The sequence below is a fragment of the Protopterus annectens genome, chromosome 14.part0, assembly GCF_019279795.1.
Source record: "Protopterus annectens isolate FY-2018-M chromosome 14.part0, PAN1.0, whole genome shotgun sequence".
NCBI lineage: Eukaryota > Metazoa > Chordata > Ceratodontiformes > Protopteridae > Protopterus > Protopterus annectens.
The window spans coordinates 156407707-156430007 of NC_056748.1; the positions used below are offsets into that span (position 1 = coordinate 156407707).

General features: G+C 37.4%; 1 protein-coding gene across 2 annotated transcripts in view; it reads right to left on the bottom strand.

Annotated features, from left to right (window-relative positions):
* The window catches only part of VWA2 (von Willebrand factor A domain containing 2), a 1170846-nt gene that overhangs the window by 96516 nt on the left and 1052029 nt on the right, over positions 1-22301 (bottom strand). For both annotated transcript variants that reach the window (XM_044055935.1, XM_044055934.1), the window contains one exon: positions 6827-7405. In XM_044055935.1, coding sequence (XP_043911870.1) covers positions 6827-7405 — 579 coding nt within the window. The remainder of the gene's footprint in view (positions 1-6826; positions 7406-22301) is intronic.

The following is a 22301-nucleotide window of genomic DNA, read 5'->3' on the forward strand; positions in this document are numbered from 1 at the left end:
ATGGTAATTCAGAATTGCCATATAGCTGAAACACCTGATGTCCTTAAAGAGTCATTTGCATATATCCCATGTGCCTCTAATACAACAGGTTTAAGGAATCACACAGTAGAAACTCTAGCTTGGCTAGATTTTCTTTTAGTTTCTATTAACTCTGAAATACAGTACATATAATATGGGACACGGACACACACACAATTTACTGACAAGACTAAAGTGTTCATATCCATGGACTTGGGTCTCCTGAAAGATGCAGTGTTGTCTGTTTGAGTAAACAGTGTTTAATTCTGTATCACACAGAGAACTACCTCTTGGACTGCAGGTTGACACCATGGATTTCCATGCTACACAAGGACTGAAACTTCTTTGCAAACAAAATACTTATGGCAAAAACTGATTACAGTCTATTTCAGTGTCTCCCTATCAGTTCTGGAGTTCCACACGAGTCTGTGTTCAAGCCCTGGCCTTTCACCTTCATTAACACCGTATCACTCAGTCTCCCTCTAAAGCCAAAGTGAAACTTTAAGTAGATGATCATTTGGTTCTAAAAAAACAAAAAACGAAAAAAAAAATACAACCAACCACCAAAAGCAAGCTGTCAAACAGTCTTTTTTATACAACTGGTTTGGCCACAAAACACTAAAGATTAACTTTCAAAAACCCAAAGTCATGTTTTTGTTGTATCTAAATAACTTGGGTTCATAGTCTCAGGACTTACCCTAAATACTGCAGTTGAAGGTAACTTTGAAGGTTTTGCAGCAACACACTGTACTGGGAAGAATCACATAGTGGAATAACAAATATGGCAAATTAACAACAAATACTGCTCATTTGAAAAAAAATGAAAAGAGGCAAAGCGGGCATTTTTGCTGTGGGGAGGGGACAGGCTACCCTCCTAGGTCCCTATCAGCATCTCGAATGCTGACAATATCGAATTTGATATTGTTGCATCAAGAATGCTGAAAGGGCAAAACGTTGAATGGGTAAACGGAAATCTACATAAGGGGAGATTTCCATTTACCTCAATGTAGTGCGGTCTCAGAGTTGATATATTTAAGTAGCGGGGGTGTGGGGGAGTGCAGGGGGGCTTTCCCCCCTGCCTACACCCTTTAGTTTTTTGGGGGGGTTATTTTTTTATCAGCATTTGAAAATGTAATAGGTTGATCATTTCAGTTCGACATTTAGTGATTCGACCTATTACATTTCTGAAATGCTGATATAGACCCACCCTCTCCACATCTCTAAATATAGTAACTCCAATATCATGTAACCTTGGAGGTAGGAAGAGATTTTTTTACCCCCAGAGTTTGTTGAAATTTTTAATTTCAATGGCAAACTTTTCATGAAAGCAGGAGTCGATTAATATGTTCAATTGTTCCCATTTTGAGTTTATTCAGTACAATCATACTCAGATATCTCACTCTGAACCAGGGCTCCCCAATATCACAATCTGACCGGGATATCCTCATTTAAACAGCAAACTAGTGTGTTGTCCCAGCATTCCAGACTGCATGCTGACAGTCCAAATTCTGCCTTCCCAAAGGCATGACTGTACACTGTACAGGCAGCTAGCTGGCAGGCACGTCACCCCTCTAACATGTGTTCAGCTACAAGCCAGCCAAGTTCATCATATTCCTGTTTTTTTTTTTGGTGGTTAAGTATTTTTGAGTACTGAATGTGTCATAGTTTAAAAGGAAGCACTGCAACAGTACAGCTTAGCCCCTGCTGTTCATAGTGTATCTTTTAAAAAAAGGATAAAGCCTCTATTATTTAAAGGTAAGCAAAATAAAATAACATTTGATTGACAGAACCCAGAAGACAGGACTATAGAGTGCAGACCACTCTTACACTAGGGAAGCTGCTTCACTGTCCACTGGCTCTTGGTACAGTCTACGTATAACCCGCACTGTTTATTCTGTGGTGCTGACCTTTAGACAGTGGTATCTGCAGAAAAAAAGGAGCTTATAACTGAAAAGACCACCTGATGTTGGAAGGTTGCTTCCCTTAAATAGTGTTACGTGAAAGGAAAGACAAAACTAAAAAACGGAATATATCACCTGACAGCGTTCCCTGTGTAAGAAGATATGGCCATCCTAGTGACGATTTTACAGCATACTTTTCCAAGCTACATTCAAGAAACTGATGAGCAACTAATCATATATACTTACATACCCTCTGTTTTGTCATTACAACATTCGTTTTTTGTGGAGTGTCCAACAGGCATTGGCAGCACATTGTGTTACCACACAGATCGACTGAGGGACCCTCTTCTCACTAGTAGTGCCTAAGTGTAGCCCCAAACTTCAACTGATGTTATAGCTACATGTGTTTTGACTTCTATATACCCTAAACAGACTTCGTAGTAATCAGCAAAGCAACCCTGACTGCCCATAACAGCTGCTTTACTGACCCTATTAACAGAGGAATGCACTTTTTTTACTTTACATACTTTCACTCTTTGTCACAATTCTCTTACTTGTTCTCCATCTTCTTTCTGCCCGAGCTAACATCATAACGTATCACAACTCTCGTCTCTTATACAGACTGCATTGGTGAAAGTCTCATCACAAACAGTACCCTATTTCATTTCCTATCTCCACCAGCTTCTATAACATAACAGATATTATACAAAACAAAACTTCTAACATATTCTAAATACCAACATCCACAAACATAAAGTCTAATTTAAAAATCAAATTTCTTCCCAACCCACATTTCTCCTGACTGTAGCCATGTGGTGACATCCCCGACCCAGGCCCCACAAACCAATCACTCTCATGCCCCATTGCCTCCACTCAGATATCTAAAATACCTAGTTCCACCTCACTTTTTCACATACACATTAGAAATGTAAGTAATAAAATCCAATCTCCACTCCTGGATTTGTCCTTCATAAACCCAAAATTCATGCTGTAACAAAAACTTGGTTAAAAGTACATATTGGAGATGAACTTTTCCTCCCCTTGGCTATAATGCTATAAGAGCTGATAGAAAACACTGGAGGAGTTGCAACCCTGTATCCCATTACCTTTGAACTATCACTATACCCACATGAAGTTTCATATTTCAGTAACACACTGAAATACTTATTACCCTCCTTAAACTAAATTCTTATAAATGTCTTTACATAACTGCACTCTGCATCCCTCAGGCAGACATATCACAACTGCAGAAGATATCCTATCCTGGTCAAATTCTACTACTACCTATGAAACCTACATCTTGGAAGATCTAAATCTAGACATAGCCTAGAATCAAACAAACCTGAACGCCTCTCCCTCCTCAAATAATATTAACCTCTAAGGCATCTCTCAATGTGCTGCCTCCCCTGCTAGACAGGACAAATCCGACAAATCCAGAAATAAAGGATCTGCTCTTGACTGGATACTCACCTTGTAACCAAACAACATCACAAGCTCAGGCATGCGCATTAAACGATCATCTTCCCATAAACCAAACAACATCACAAGCTCAGACATGCACATTAAACGATCATCTTCCCATAAACCAAACAACATCACAAGCTCAGGCATGCGCATTAAACGATCATCTTCCCATAAACCAAACAACATCACAAGCTCAGGCATGCGCATTAAACGATCATCTTCCCATATATGCCTCTAGATAACGACTTCATATCACCTACAAACACTACTTCAGTCTTTCCTGCAATTTATGCACATTCAACAAAGACATCTTTATTAATTGCAGTTATGTAATTGGAATCTGTTGCAACCTTCACTATTAGATGAAGCCATCAGACATTTCAACTCAGTTTTCTTAAATATCCTGAACAACCTAGCCCCCCCCATTAAAAAAAGGGTTAAATGCAACCCTGACCCCAGGGTTAACAAAAACACACCAAGCAGTTAATGAGAAAATGGGACATAACATGGAAAATCTGGTGCACTCACAAAACTAAACAAAACATCCAGACTTTTAAACTACTTAGAAACCTCGCTAAATACCATGTTAATCAAAACAAATATTAGCATTACCAAACACTGCAAACAACCCAGCAAATCGATTCAAAATTCTTCTGGAGGAGTCTTAATAATCATCTACACCCGGGCAGATCATCTGAACTAATCATATTACTCAAACAGTCAAGTCAGACTACTGCCTCCATATTTAATGCCCACAGCACCATCTCACCCAATATACCTATCATTCTCACACTCAAAAACAATAGCAATAATACCACCTTCTCTTTTACCCCTGCCCCTATAACCATAACAAGAAAAACTACCTTTTCAAATTGAAAAGTACATCACTTACTGCAGATAATTTTCCTACAGAATATATCAAAATGGCCACAGATGCTGTAACCTAGTCTGTATCTATAATTGTAAATACAGCTGGGAAAGTACACTCACTCACAGCTTCTTTCCTCTCATACACTCTAAGCTCTTATCCACCACACAATGTGGTTTCAGGTCTGGCCACAGTACTACCACTGCACTACTTAGCTTCCTAAACACAATAAACCCTAACAAGAATGAAATAAGTGTCTGTGACTTCCCAGGGCATAACAAAAGCTTCTGACATCATCTGCTACCAAAAACGCCTAGAAAAGTTGGCCAGTCTAGGATTCTCAACTGCCCTTGTTAATTGGTTTCACAGCTGCCTCTCAAACAGATCACAGTTTGTAAAATGGCAAGATCAGTTCTCCCCTCCCTATTTGTTTCTCTAGGTATACCTCAAGACTCCATCTTAAGACCACTTTTATTCATGATCTACCCCTCCCCTTGATGAACTCCAAACTCAAACTGCTTTTTCTAACACTGAATCATGGCTTCTGAATGAACTACTACTACTTAACCAAAAGAAAACTAAGTGAATACTCCTCACACCTAAACGTCACTCAAACTCAACATTATTTCAGCCAACAAAACAAAAATTGAAGTGGTCTCCAATGCCAAACCTCTGGATATTACTAAAGATGACAAAATGAACTTTGACCAACATATCAAATCGACTTAAAAAAAACAGGAAAAACTAAGACTCCATCCACTACAGATACTCGACCTTTAATTTGTTTTTTTAAATGTACTATACAATAAGTTGTTGTTATTGTTGCTGGACTCCATCCACTACAGATACTCGACCTTTAATTTGTTTTTTAAATGTACTATACAATAAGTTGTTGTTATTGTTGCTGGAGCTTTTCTTCCTGGGCCTCCACTGAAAAGGGGTTTCTACCCAGTCGGACTTTCACAGTAAACAAATGCAAAATAAAATAAAACAAAATAAATACATGCATATATAAAGTAAAGTTTACGTGTGTTTTACTTGTGGACATTTTGCTGAACTAAGGGAACAGACACCAGGCAAAATATTGTTAACTGGCAATATTAAGTCAGCTGATGTCAGAACAATGCTGAAAGCATTTCAATTACACAGGCATGTTACCCCTTATTTTATTAAAGCAAAAGTTTACAAGTGTTAAGAAAGTTAAGTAAACTACTGCACAGTTTTATGCTTTTGTTTCTGGTTGGAAAGTAAATGGTGTTACTGAAAGGTTAGAGTTTTACGGCTGCATATTGTAAATTCACCAGTCTAAGCTCCACGTGCATGTCAGGTACCTTTTACGTTATTTCCTTGCTTAGCTGACTAAAATCTGAACACTGTTTTAGTTTTTTTCTGTCTGTTCTGTAATCTGCACAGTTTATTTTTCACTTTTTAAGCTTCTGTTGTGGTTTCCCATTCTTACTGTTGTTTCTGTCCCTTTCCACTTCCCTTATGTTATGTCTTCCTGTAACCACACTTCTGAAAGCCCTGTGCTCATGTTAGCTTTTTGAACATTATATACATTGGTTAGCATTCATAAAGATTGTCTTCACCCACTCTAATTGGCTAGCATGGTACAGTAAATTAGAGCAATATAGAGAACAGAATCTCTGATTCAGATAAATGAAAATGACACACACAGAAATACCGCATTACTGGCTCATTACAGTGCCTCTGAATGGAAGACTGACCCAAATACACTAGTTTTCTCCCTACCAATGCATACATAGCAGGAACATGCAGCCACACACACACACACACACACACACACACACACACACACACACACTGAGGCTATCACAGGACTACAGATCCACACAGACACACACACACACACACACACACACACACACACACACACACACACACACACACACTCACACACATACCCACACGCACACTCCAACACATACAGAGTCAGCATCTCCTGCCTAGTTCACATATTGTGACCACCCAAACAGACATCCATTTAGCCACATTCATGCCCTTACAGACATACACACACACACACACACATATGCATACATACATACACACACCTAGAGTTCCACTATACTAACTTATACCACAAACACTTCCATAGGAGTGAATTGGGTGAATGCCATCAAAACCTTCTCTACTTTAATATCACATAATAGTAGAGGTAAGGGAGAAGTTCCTTACTCCACTAGAATGCAATCTCATTATTAAAAATAGCAAGGTTTTCAACAAAATGCAAAAGTGACTAAACAGAACCTACTTATCAATCTGAATATATTATAAACTGTATTATGTTTTAACTTCCTGCTATAATAACATTACTTCCAAACTAAATGTGTTGTTATCACTTGTATATATTGTATGTATGTCCATCTATTCATTTTATCTGTAACAGTTGCTTTCTTGCTTCTATCACTATGGCTGAAATGAGTCCACTTGGATGAGCCGTCTTCTCCAGATATCAAGTAATAAATAAATAAACTGCATTATCATCACACTTAACAGGACACAGCATGAAGAGTAAAGCTTGGTTATGACTAATGATCGTGAGGAAGCTTACCTTGTGAATCAATACTGCAGATTTTAGTGCGGAGCTGAGGCATTTTGGTGAGAAGGTCTTGTGGGCTGGAGTAGAGTATCGTTCTCTGTGGATTGGATGTAATGTTGTTCAGTTCAGCCTTCAGAAATTCGGCACCCACTGCAATAAGGAACACTTCTCTATCTATAGCATACTTAGCTGGCTCAATCACTGAATCATCTGACTTTGAATCAGTAAGTAGAACCACAACAAGTGGAAGGTCGTCACGCGTATCTGCAAATAGATCACCACTCTTGAAATCATACTGAGTGACCATTCGAAGTGCTTCACCAGTTTTGATACCGCCCCCTTCGAACTGCATTGCATCGATATTCCTAAGGAGTTCTGGCACATTACTGTACTCGCCAATTTTCACTTCCATCTTGACGTTATCATTATACTGTGCCACACCAACATTAGCAGGAGAGTCTGCACTTAGTACAGCTTGAATAAATCGTTTTACAAAAGCTTTGAAGTGCTGAAAGCCTTCTAGGCCAGTTCTAGATGAGCTATCAATCAAGAAGAGGACATCAACACTGCAGTCCAGACTCAGATTTGGGGCTAAGAAAAAAAAAGAACAAATCATCAGTTATACAGCTGTTATAATTCTGCCTATATTAGTTATCAGTGACTATTGTGCAATGGATCAAATTAATTATCTACAATTACAAATGGTTGTCAATATGGCCCACATATGTTGAAGCCATATGACATATATTATGTGTGGCAATACTTGCTTACCATTTCCTAACATAATTATCATTTGTTGTACAAAACACCTACAGGCTGGGAACTGAACATTATGGAGCAAATAATCCAAAAACAGGAATCCAGGCACCTCGAAGCTGGAAATAATCCAATAATCCAAGTTATAGTTTAAAAACCTTTTAATGTGAACGCTTTCATTCACATAAATAAAATTAACTTCTTCAGACAAATAAAAGGTATTCAAAAGAACATTTAAATTAATTTCCTGATTCATGACATCACAAACCCACCCTAAAAGTCATGTGATTATCAAGTCATATGATCAAAAAATTCACGATTCATTCACAAACATATTATTATTCTTATTTGATGTAAAAAAATATGTGTGTGTGTGTGTGTGTGTGTGTATAAACAGGAATAAACACCATACATTTTGGTGTTCTTATTCCATATTTATCTTAAAAGTGACTTTAATTTTAAGATACATTTCAAGGAGCAATAATCATTTAGCCCAGGATATGAGTGTGCATTGAGCCTTAATTGCCACAAAAGCTCATGCTCCTCTAACCTCAAAGTCCACGCCCCCCCCCTTTAATTAGGTAATACTTGCTCAATTACTAAGTATTTAAACTGGTGACTTGGTTCATTCATTATGTGTCTCGCCAAAGTGTTCATAGTATTCTGTTTATTTATACTATATTGATGTTCATAAATTCTTTGTTTAAAATGTCTCTCTATTTTCCCCACATAGAAGCAGACAAATGCCTGGCACTGTGCAAGGTAGAGTACCCCTTTTGTGCTGCAGTTAAATCTCCCCTGCAGCTCATATTGTTCACCCAGAACAGTAAATGTTGATGTTAACTCTACTATATGCCTCCCCTATTTATACCAACCTTAAGAAATGCAATCTAACTAAATTAGCAACCTGCTACAACAATATAGCTAACTGGTAACCCTTCAGAACCCATCATTGTCTTAACTTAAAACTTTTAGGCTGGCTTGAATTCCAAAACTACCTGCAAATCCCTCAACTCTCTATTGCCCATAGTATACTACACCAACCTGACAACACCCCTATTCTCTCTCAACTGATAATCCCTTATAACAATCTCAACTCTCTGCGCTCTTCTCACAAACTGATGGTCAAATCAATTAAGTCTAACAACTCTTCTGGTGACTGTCTCTTCACAAATACAGTAGGTAGAAATTGGAATCTTCTACCTAGTGATATAACTCTGACTACATCTTTGCCTCTTTTCAAACAGAAAATTAAACTGTACTTCCAAAACCACTGGCTCTGCTCCTGCAGTACACCTGACTAACTGACCCTATTTCTTAAACTATTACTCCTCCTCTCCTTTCCTCTCTACTCCAACTCCTGTTTCTGATTCTACTACTATTAGAACTTTAAGTATTATATATTTTTTTGCAAAATTTGTTGGAATTAATGAACAGTACATTTCTTTCCTCAGGAAAATTGTTTTATTACTGTTGAATATCTCTCTTGCAATGTTATATTCCTTATAAGCTGTATTTCTTAGTGATCTAGTTGTATGTAATGTATTAGTAGATAGTGGAGCTTTTCTCCTCGGGCCTCTGCTGAAAATGGACTTGTTATCCAGCCAGACGAGCCCGGTCAACAAATGTAAAATAAATAAATAAAAAAACTGTATAAATTTACAATAGGGGCATCTACCACATTTCTTCATACCTTTGTTGGTTATATAAGGTTTAACATTCCTTTCCAGGATAGATTTAATGTTGGGCCCCCTTCTATATGTAACTTTAGGTTTATCCATTAATTTGGTCCTGAGGGTAGCATCTTCGTTTATAAGGGCCCAGTTTTTAATCAAGATGTTCCTGAGGGCACCTGCATCCATAGAAAAAGTTGTTATAAAACTAACATTAAATTCATTTTCTATCCTAGGATTCATGTCTGTTATGGTACTCACCATCTCCCCATTCCATTCCGGTATGTATTGACCATCTCCCCATTACATTCCGGTATGTATTGACCATCTCCCCATTCCATTCCGGTATGTATTGACCATCTCCCCATTCCATCTCCCATTCCATTCCGGTATGTACTGACCATCTCCCCATTACATTCCGGTATGTATTGACCATCTCCCCATTCCATTCCGGTGTGTATTGACCATCTCCCCATTAAATTCCGGTATGTATTGACCATCTCCCCATTACATTCCGGTATGTATTGACCATCTCCCCATTATTCGGTATGTATTGACCATCTCCCCATTACATTCCGGTATGTATTGACCATCTCCCCATTCAATTCCGGTATGTATTGACCATCTCCCCATTCCATTCCGGTATGTATTGACCATCTCCCCATTCCATTCCGGTATGTATTGACCATCTCCCCATTACATTCCGGTATGTATTGACCATCTCCCCATTCCATTCCGGTATGTATTGACCATCTTCCCATTACATTCCGGTATGTATTGACCATCTCCCCATTACATTCTGGTATGTATTGACCATCTCCCCATTACATTCCGGTATGTTCTTATTCAAAATGGGTTTAAAACGGCCCGTCATTCTCTTCCTTTCCACTTCAGCCATGATATCATCCAAAAAACTAGGTGGGTAACCCGCTTAAGGAACACATTTCTCAGGTTTTGACATTCATTGTCAAAATCCTGGTTAAGGGAATTCATCCTGGCAGCTCTCACAAGCTGCCCTTTCACCACTGCCTGCCTTTGATCTACAGGATGGTTACTGGTGAAGTGAAGGAAATCATTACAATATATAGATTTTCTGTATATGTGGGCTACATAGCTATTATTTACATTATCCTAATTCAATTTCACATCTAGTTAGGCCATTTCATGTTCACCAAAATCGAATGTAAATTGTAGAAAGGATATCATGTTCGACATCTCATCTATCAGTTGGTTCACTGTTTCTAAATTACCTTTCATTAATAGAAACATGTCATCCAAAAACCGTGTATACCATCTCACATTATTCCTGAATGTGTCACTGGGAAATAAAAATGTATTTTCCCAGAAGGCCATGACAGTATTTGCAAAGCTGCCCCCACAGGGTGAACCCATAGGAACCCCACTTTTCTGCAAATAATAATTCTTGTTAAATAGAAAAAAAATATTTTCCAAAATTAGTTCTAATAGGTCCTCTATTAGGTTCATTTCATCCCCATCAACACCTTTCTCCATCAAGAATTCTCTCACCCAACTAATACCCAGAGCTTGTGGTATTGCAGTATACAGATCCTTGACATCTATCGTCAGGAAACCAAATTCTGAATTATACTCAACTTCGTTCAATGCCTGTAAAAAACCCCAAGAATCCTTGCAAATTTGAGATTCGGTGGCAAGATATTTCTTTAGCATTCTGTCCACCAGTTTAGCACAGGCATATGTGATGCTGTTTCTACCATCCACTATGGGTCTCAGTTTGTGAATGAATCATGTGAATTTTTTGATTATGACTCGATAATCACATGACTTTTTAGGGTAGGTTTGTGATGTCATGAATCACAAAATGTATTTAAATGTTCTTTTGAATGCCTTTTACTTGTCTGAAGAAGTTCATTTTATTTAAGTGAATGAAAGCGTTCACATTAAAAGGTTTTTAAACTATAACTTGGATTATTGGACTATTTCCAGCTTCGAGGTGTCTGGATTCCTGTTTTGGATTATTTGCTTGTGTTTCTTTCTTCTGAGTCTGTTTTGAACTGAACATTTTAGATAAAGCTTGGCGCTGCTGATTATTTTCCACGTCCCCAAGTCAGATATGATGGCAGAGAGGGATATGGCCTTGACTACAGCCTACATGATCTGAGATCAGTTATTGACACAGGCATCAGATGGAACAGGCAGAGGAAGAAGGGCATGCCCGTTCTGGGGTGGAGGTCAGGGCAGGGTTGGCTGTGTGCTGCCAAAACCCATCAGAAGTGGCAATGCAAATGAACAGGTGGGTGGCAGTCATTAGGCTCACCTAGCCATTCTCTACAGCTAACTGTAAATGTGGATGGTGGACATATACATCTCTAAGGGAAACTGAACATGGAATCGTGGACATATACACCTATAAGGGGTAAAAGTGGATGGGTGGAAGTATACACCTCTAAGGGAAACTGAACATGGATGCATAGACGTATACAGCTCTATGGGAAACTGAACGTGGATGAATGGATGTATACACCTCTAAGAGGTAAATGTGGATGCATGGAAGTATACACCTCTAAGGGAAACTGCCATTTAGCTTCCTTACTGAACTCAATTGCATGTCCCTTTGACAGAATGTGGGCTTAAGTCATTACAAAATGCCTTCATTGCCAGGATAATGGTGCAGGTATAAACCATCTTCATGGCTGCCTAAGTGATTGTTCCCTCTGGACATCTTTCATCCTAACCCTGGGGGAAATTCCCAGTAAAATGAACAATTGGGCCACGTCCAGTTTTGGGAGGCTGGGTGGTTGGCAGGTCAAATCTCACATAGAAAGAAATCCTCTTTTTTCTAAGGTACACTGATCTTTCAGTTAGTATACAGTATATACATGTATCAGGATCTTGCAGTTAGTATACAGTATATATACATGTAAGGAACTTACAGTTAGTATACAGTATATACACGTATAAGGATCTTGCAGTTAGTATACAGTATATATACGTATAAGGAACTTACAGTTAGTATACAGTATATATACGTATCAGGATCTTGCAGTTAGTATACAGTATACATACGTATAAGGAACTTACAGTTAGTATACAGTATATATACGTATACTGTATACAGTATATATACGTATAAGGATCTTGCAGTTAGTATACAGTATATATACGTATAAGGATCTTGCAGTTAGTATACAGTATACATACGTATAAGGAACTTACAGTTAGTATACAGTATATGCACGTAGCAGAGGTGTTGCGGATATGTACTTCCCTATGTCACGTGCTGTAAGATACAGTGACTTTTGATGTTTTTGTTTTCTTTTTCAATCTTTCTTTGCTGTTTGTACTTTGTAATAATGAACATATCTGAACTAAACACAGCTCATGCAGCTGAAACCAGGAGATCACCATTCTTGGGAGGTGGTCATTCATTTTATGCTTTGCAATATATAATACATTTATTTAACAATTGTAAAGGCACTGGCATTTGTTTTATTTCTGGCCTAAGAAAAGACAGAACACACTTTTGAGCAAGGGGGCTTACTTTTTTATTTCAATAAAGTATCAAATAATCATGCAATGTTACTTTAATAAGTTCATTTGTACAGTAGCAGTGGTATCTTACAGTATTTTCTGTAAGAAAGAGGATAAAATTTAGTAAAACAGAACACTGCATGTGTTAGCTGAAAGAAAAATAAATCTAAACTTGCTCAAGGTTTCTCAGTTAAGAATATAAACAGCTGCTAGCTGACCATAAACTAGGGTCTGCAGAGTTCACAGTACTACAGTTGTTTCTCTCCTTCTCTGTTACCCCCTCCTCTAATTGCTTGAAGCATTTTTAAAACCACTCTGTTGCTATACAGCCCAGTGCTCTCTCTGTCAGTGAAGGGTAGCATTTCATTACTCCCTCAGTTAAAAAATAATTAAGTCACTGAAACTGTCCATTTGCCAGCTTTAGTAAGTACTTCTTTCTCCTCATCTCTGCTCTGATTATTTAAAGTACCAACCAGGCTACCCTTCCTTTGAGAATCTGATATACATACAACACCGGGTCAACACCACCCTTCTTTATTCCATTATACCCGTGCCTAGCACTTAGAGGGTTTATCTGTACTAGGGCATTTTCATTACCATCTGATAACTTTCTTCTGTGTCCTGTCTACTGCCTCCTATTCTGCTCCTGGCATGTCATCGTTTGATGGAAAGAACTGCCAGATGACCTGTTGTTAGTATTTATTTTACATTTGTTGACCGGGATAGTCCGACTGTATACTTGTCCATTTTCAGCAGAGGCCCGGGGAGAAAAACTCCATACATACGTACATGCATACAGAACTGTTACATTAATCAAGTTAAAGCACTGTTACAGATACAATACACAGGATAAAAGTCATTCATTCTGTCATATATAAATCTGATTTGTTATAGAGTAACAATTAGGAAGCAATGTAGGGGTGGCCAAAAGACCTCTTTAGCACATGTTTATATTGCCAGAGTTAGTCAGGATTAGAGCAAGGACATAGCCATTGCCTTTTAACGTACTGTTTTAGACTTTTTTTGTATTGGGTTAGAACAGGTTCTGAAGTAAGCTTAGCAGGAAGTGTGTTGCATATTTTACCGACAGAGTTGGCATATAGAGAGTCTCCAGATGAGTTGTTGCTTTTGAGGGTTTGGATTAGTAATTTGTTGGATGAGCGAAGTGTCTTGAGGTTGCTGTAAGGGGTGATAATTTTTGTAAGTACGGGTGTGTTTTCAGGTTGGTAGAGAATTTTATGTGCTACTATTAGCTGATTGTACTGAAGTTGGATAGGCAATTCTAGCCACCCTAGATTCTTTAGGTTCAGACAGTGGTGTGTCCTGTATGCTGCTACAGTGGCAAATCTAGCAATATGATTAAAGCAGCTAGAGAGTTTATTAAGGTCAGACTTACTCAAGTTCGTGAAGACAGGGGATGCATAAATGAGGGTGGAAAGTAGATGTGTATGGGCAATTACCATCCTAGTACTTTATAACATGACTAGGAACGTGACATCAGCATCTTACACTGCACTGTCTTCCCACCCCAGTCAGTTTCTGCCATTACTGCTGTGTGATGTACAATAATAGTCATTATATCCTCCAAAATATTTTCTATTATCCCTAATTGTTGCCCCTCAAATTTTTTCAACTATCTCCAGTGCTAGCTCGCCCAAAATCTTACAGCAGATGGATTATCCCTCAGCTCCTACCAAGGAAATATAATACATGGTCTTTTTTCATGTTAAACTCTAGTGGTTCCATCCTTTTTATCATGAGAGCTCCATGACATTAATTCAGAGGATAGCTCCGCCCGCATTTGGTTACTGTCCTTTTTTTTTTCTACTCAACATTTCCTTCACCAAGTACCAAAACCAAACTATTCTTTGAATAACTCAGGCAGTACCCTGTATAATTTATTATTCTGGACTTTAACCAATGTACTATGATTTCTCCCACGATCATAAATCAGGCATGAAGTCACAGGCCTTGAGGAAGTCCAGATAATGCAGATCCACTGAACCTCGTCTGTTTTCCTCACTGGTGACCCTGGCCAACCACAGGACCAAATTAGATTGGGATGACATCATTCTGCATAAGGCATGAAGTTGTCTGACTATAAAATAATTAGTTTTTGGGAACTCCACTGGTTTGCTGGAAGAATTTTTCCTGTAACCTTCCTTAGAAATGTACTGAGGCTAGGAGATTTTTAACTGACAGGTTCCCTTGTAGAACCTCTTTTGAGCAAGCTGTCCAAATTTGCCATCAAACAGTGCTACACCACTCCATTTTTAATTAAATTAAAGCATTAATAAACTCAACATCAATGGCTCAACAGATTGCATACTCATATTTGATGCAAGAAAGATCCGATACTCTGAGATCTATCCACACATAAGGTACATAAAGTTAGGGTTACCACCTGTGCCACTTTGCGAGGGACAGTCCCTCTTTAGGTGGTTGTGTCCTGACCAAAAATATTAAAAATGGCAAATGTCCTGAGATTGCAGGACATAATTATATCCCATATTTTATGTAATAGTTATTTCTGTATCTAAAATACCTAAATGTTACAAGAAACAGGATAAGCAACTAAACTGCTACAAGAATAAGCTTTTATTTAGGCAAAAAAGTAAAGTTCTATTCCTTGTACTGACTGTGGGTTTGTGTCAGCCTGTAAAATCTGATGTGTGTCCCGAAGATGTCCCACTATGGCCATTTGAAAAGGTGGTAACCCTACATAAAGTTAATGTTCAAGCAGTGACAATGCAGTCCAGTATAAGGGGGGTTGCGAAGTGCTGTCTCTAGGCAGAGACATTAAACCAAGGTGCCATCTGCGTCCGTTGTAGCTTGTCTCTTTACTGGGGATTGCCTTTATTGTCCTGAATGTCACAATAAAGTATTGATAAAGTGAAGAATCAGTGGCATTCTGAACCCATGCAGCCAGAACACTTGTATGTCCTTAAGGGATCATTTCCATATTACCCACTGGCCTCCTCCAAAGGTAGTTTAAGGTACTACACAGGGATGGTTTGGTTCGCTAGTTTTCTTTTTGTTTATGATTTTTGCATTTCTTTTTTCTTTGCAATCTTTTCACTTTTTTCCTTTGTAGAAAACGCTGAATGTTTTCAGAAAATTGCCGAACTATTCACTTATGCTGTATAGATGGGCCCATAAAACTGGTGAAACATATCATACCCGCATGCCTCTATAAAGACTTAAAAACATAAAATGTCAGTGGCAGTCAGAAACCATGTAGGTGGATCATTTACATGTCTTTCATTGTTCGCATGATTCCACTGGCCTCTTTCAAAGGAGGATTAAGGTATTACACAGGGAAGACTGTAGTTTCTAGAGGTCCTTTTGATATTTTTGCCTGTGTGTTTTTTCTGTGTGACCCTTCTTCCAGTTATTTATTTATTTTTGTGGAAAATTCTGCATTCTCCTTAACATTGTGGACATAAGTCTTTATTAAAAGCAGAGTGTTTTCAGAAAATTGTGAAACTATCAACTTATGGTGTATTGACAAGCCCATAAAAAGGGGGAAAACCTGTCATAGCTAAGCTATTGGGTTTGTCTTTATTGGCCTGGATGGATATAGCTGGAAAACCTACATGTCCTTAAGGGGTCATTTGCATGGGTCTCCTTCATAGGATGTGAAGATTCTAGTTTCAACACACTAGTAACTCCAAATGGAAGTCAAACCATTGGAAGCTGATAAAATATAAAACTAAAGAATTTTATAGAGCGCTTTCGTCCCTTCAACAGGAGCTTCATCAGAATAATGAACACAAGTAAAACCACTGCAATTTATACATTCCCACACTACAAATAACCACAGTAAATTGAACAAATATATTTGTATAATACAAATGTCAGCTATAATAGCATAGAATGTAATTTTTGGCGTATTGTATGTCTTCTATATTTTTTGCATAATTTCTTATATGAGTTTTGCATAATTTCTTGTATATGTTTTGTCTAATCTCTATATATGGAGCTTTTCTACCCAGTCCAAGAAATAGAGGTAATACTCCAAGACAATCGAAGCCAACCAGGAACTAAATACAAGAGGTAAAATAAATATCCTTTATTGCTTAAAACAGTGAGCGCTTTCGCGTTACCCAGAACGCTTCTTCAGACTTCAATAAAAAGAACAGTACTAGCTCTAATTTTATACATAAAAGCAGCCAATCCTACACATGTTATTCAAAAGATCCAATAGAACTTGCAAGAATAATCACATGGATGACATTCATTAATTAGGTCATGTATAATAAAGCATACATATATTCTTCACAAAAACCCAATAAAAGCATTAAATGAGTATCAATAGTTTAAAATCAAATATATATATGTATTCAACAATATATAAAAATCTTTAATATATATAATCTTAAACTGTATCAACTGTATAAATTCTAAAAATATATATTCTAAAAATACATGGAAAAATCCATATAAAAGGGGGGAATGCATATATGTATGTGTGTATAGATAGGCAAAAGGGGGGGATTCATATATATGTGTGTATGTATGGAAGGAATGGAGGAGAGAAATAAATAATCATTTCTATGATGTAAGAAATAATAATAATAAATATAAATATAAATATATAACAATTAGCAATTTATGAGTGTTAACGTTTATAAGGTCTATCAGCTAAAAAGGGTCTCAGTGACAATTTGTCATTGAGGCCATGTCCTTTGTCCGCTCTGAGCTTAATGATCCATCTGATCTCTTCTTACTCTGTTTTATTACTAATATTACCCAGTCTTTCTGTTAACTGTTGACGTCCTATGACCATAAAACTAAAAGTATGCGTAGATCCATTGTGCAATACATGTCTCGCCAAAGCATTGGCCTCGTTCTCTCTATTTATCGCATAGATGTGTTCTCTTATTCTCTCCCTCAGAGTTCTGTTGGTTTTACCAACATAGAAACTCTGGCATTTCTTGCACACCGCTAGGTATATAACATTCCTAGATTTACAGTCTGCATACTCATTAAATTCATATCTAATATTATTGTCAAGATGTATAAATATATTGGAATTCATAATGAAGTTACATTGATTGCAACTCCTACAAGCATAAGTACCCTTCCTTTGTGAATTGATCCTAATGCCCCTGTTATTTTCATAACACAAATGACGTTTAAGAGATTTAGTGTTCTTGTAACTAATAGCAGGCCTATCACCCACTAGTCCCTTGATGCTGTCATCTAAAAGCAAAATGTTCCAGTTCTTATTTATTATATCCACAACAGAACTATTAACATTGGTATATGGAATCAATAACCTCTTTCTCATATCTCTAGATCTAGAAGTATACTTATGTGCTGTATTACAATCTTTGATAATAGATGGTACAGTACGCTCATTCCTAGTATGTTGTAAAGGTAATAAATCTTTGTCTAAGTATCCTCTTTCTATGAATTCATGATGCATGGTGTCAACCACTTGTAATAATGCATCATCCTCACTAATGATGCGTGAAAAACGTGTCATCTGATTCTTCACTATATTCCTGTGAATATGTGGTGGATGCATACTGGTCCTATGCAAAATAGCATTGCGTCTACAAGGTTTCCTAAATATATCAGACGTTATTGGATCTTTTGAATAACATGTGTAGGATTGGCTGCTTTTATGTATAAAATTAGAGCTAGTACTGTTCTTTTTATTGAAGTCTGAAGAAGCGTTCTGGGTAACGCGAAAGCGCTCACTGTTCTAAGCAATAAAGGATATTTATTTTACCTCTTGTATTTAGTTCCTGGTTGGCTTCGATTGTCTTGGAGTATTACCTCTATTTCTTGGACTTTGTTCTTCTATTTTTGAGGTGGTACCTTACCCTGTTGGTGTTTGTTTTATCAAGCTTTTCTACCCAGGCCTCTGCTGAAAATGGGTCTTATCCCAGTCGGACTTTCGGAGTAAACAAATGTAAAATAAAATAAATAAATACTCAATTAAATTACCCAATGAAATAATTAACCCTTAAAGGTACTACTAAAAACAACTGATGCTTCTGCTTTCATATTACATGTGCATAAGCTCAAAATAAACCATTTACTGTGAGTTCATAGAACCTTGAAACAAAACCTTATTTGTACATGTATAAGAAGCTAAATTTTTTTAGCTTTGATCTGCAAAATAGATGGAATACGCACTGATTCATTTAAAAATGGGAGAAAGCTGGCACCTAACCGAAGTTACTATACCAATTCCCGGGATTCTAAAAGTACCTTCCAGTCACCTCCATGTGAGTTCTAAATAACTTGTTCCAATATTCCAAAATGGAATTTTTGACAAGCTTGACAGTGTAAAGTGCGTTTGTATAAAGCGTTGTTATCATTATTCTTTGAAATGTCATAGAGGTGATTGTATATTCTCATTTTAAATGATGTTTGGTTTTGCCAACATAAAAGGCTTGACATCCCAAACACATAGCAATGTACACCACCCTCTGTGATAAACAAGTCCCTTTGTGAATGACTACCCTTGCATTTAAAACATTATTTAATACTATACTTTCTTTCTGTAAAGTGTAACTACACTGATTACAACGCCCAAGGCGAGTAGTACATCTTGGTTGTCCTGTAGCAATACTTCCTGCATTAATCCCATTTTCAAACAATTTTTTCAAGTTGAAGGCTGTCTAAAAAATAAACGTAGGTTCAGTTCCTAACAAACTATAAATAGTGAAATTACTCCTAAAAACATTCCAATTTTTCTTAATAGTATTCTTGGTACTTACGTATAATCGCAACCAGATTTACAAAGACCCACACTTTCTACTGTTTTCAATAAACCATGTCTGTAAACCTATCAAGGGGTGTGTAAACTCTGTAAGTGTTACTGTGTCCGATAATTTTTCACAGGGGAAGAGGAATAACCACTAAATTCCTCTTCCCTGGGTGTATCCCAAGAAGTGCTGCTGACCTATACACCTGACTGCCATTTGGCAGTATTTGTTAATGTCACAAGTCATGAAAGTCACTACATTCCCAGCAAGACAAGGAATCGGGAACATGGCTGGTTGAGAAAAATTGATCCACTTCATTTTGAAATCTTCTTTGGCAGGTATCTCAGCAGTTGTCACACACCCCTGTTATAGACCGGCCTCTGACAAGGCACATTCATTCACTTTTAAGTTGGAATTACTGATTTAACATTTTAGTTCTGTTTGAGGTGGTTTTCAGACATCACTCCATGACTTTTTCCTCTGTAATAATATCTAATTCTTGTGTATGACACAGGAGTTGCTACATGCTGTGTCTGACTTCAAAAACAGTTAAACCCATTCATTAAAATAAACCCCATGAACTGGAAACACATTATCGCTAATGAGGAATGCAAGCTTTGTGCAGCGGTCTGTCAGTGCGGACTTCATAGAGGACATGAGGGGTGCCATGGAGGAGTACAAAAATTCACCATCACTCCTCCAGCTACCTCATGCCCACTGTGACCAAAACACCCCTTTTCGGGTTAACATTCCTGCTTTCACAGTAATGAATTAAGTGTCTTCGCAAATCTGGTTGCGATAATATGTACATGCCGTACTCTTCATTGCTGTAGAGCATTTGTTGCATTGTATAATAAATGCATTATTGTACTTGTCCTTTGCAGTAGATCTCACCCCCCCATCCAAACCAGTTCCTAAAGGAGCTGTATTTGTCACCCCATTCATGCAAAACTTCCCTACAACAGTTGCTAACCATGTCCTCGGGTTACCCTGTAACCATAAACATGTCCTTTAATTCTTTTAATTCCCGCGCCACATCGTCTTCATGGGAAGTCATTCTAGACACCCGGATACATTGTCCTTTCTGTAGACTTTTTTCTGGATGAAAGGGTGGCTACTAGAAAAGTACAAATATGAATTACAAAATGGGGGTTTCCTGTATATGTTAGATTTGAAACCCATCATAGTATATGTAGTTAAATTGTCAGGATAAAAACTGACAAGAACTGACATTGTTGATTTACTCACTGTTACACCTAAGGAGGACGGGTTACAACTGTTTCATGATAGTTTTAAGTTCTTGTCAGTTTTTATCCAATGACAAGGTCAGCTTGCTTACAGAATTGACTTCTCTTGTGTTGAACCATATTTATATATTCTTTGAAGGTGAATATTTTAAGCAAACCAGAGGTGTCGCAATGGAGGAAGCATGTGATAATGAATATAGAGTTGAAGGAATTTATTTTGGGATGGAAAGAGGGTAAGAGATAAATTGATCCTCTCCAAAGATCAAGGTTGTTTAGGATTACCTGGTCTGTGGAATACTTTACAGCTAAGCAGTTAAGGGTCATACACATAACACAAGCAGAATTATACATCAAGGTGGAAAGGGATGATGATGAAACAGGGAAGGAGTTTGAGAATAAGAAGAGAGTAGGATTTTAGATGTAGGTCCATAAAGAAAATAACAACCAAACAGAATACTGTAGCAGAAAGTATTTTTAGAAAAAGGAGATTTTACCAACAGGGATTACTGCAAGTATGTGTATAGAAAAATAGGCAACAGGGGCTGAAATTTAATGGAGTAAACTGAAAAAGAAACCTAGGTATTGAGAGCAAATAACTAGTGATGGAAAAGTGATAAGAGTTAAAGAAAGACAAGCAAAATGTGAACTGCGAATCTAAGGCTGCTTTCCCTAGCCGGGATTTAAATCAGAGTATAGGCAAACAGAAAAGAGACAGAAGAATCCTAAGTGTATGACCTGCTCTGGAAAAGTTTTAAATTAAGTCTAGAACAGGCTGCTGGTGAAGGAGAATAATTAGAGGGGCTTGTAAAATATTACATGAGTGCTAACCACTGTAAAATATTACATGACTGCTGTAAAAAATTACGACTGCTGTAAAAAATTACGACTGCTGACCATTGTAAAATATTATATAACTGCTGTAAAATATTACATGACTGCTGTAAAATATTACAACTGCAGACCGCTGCAAAATATTACATGATTGCTGTAAAACATTACGACTGCTGTAAAATATTACATGACTGATATAAGAATCAGAGGATGTTACAAAGTATTGGAAAGAGAGACTGGAAAGGCAAATTATATAGGAACAAGGGGAAGACATATGTATGGCTCTCATGTATGCAACAAAGGATGTATGATTTAAGATTTTTGCTCAGAAGTGTTTGCATGTGTATTTTTATACCCGAAGCAGACTTCTGAGATCTTTCTTCATGTAGACAGTGAATGCTGGAGATGTGATGGGAAAGAGAAAGGTATCTGGGAATATTTTTGGGGGTGCAACAAATCGGCAGATTTAAAAAAAATTCCTACAGAGTTTTTTGCTAGAAATGTTGGGGAAGTAAAGGGTTGTAACTAAGGAAATCATTGTTTTGAGCTGGGACACAAGCTCTGAATTCTTTAGACTTTGTGAGGCCTTAACTACGTTTAAGGCTACTGACTGCCCAAAAAGCAAAACTGAAAATTTAAGCCAACTGTAAATGAAATACTGATTATTGCAAAAAAAAAATAAAATAAAATAAGGAGCAAGTTACATAGAAATAAATGGAATTTATGGTAAAAATACATGCAGAAT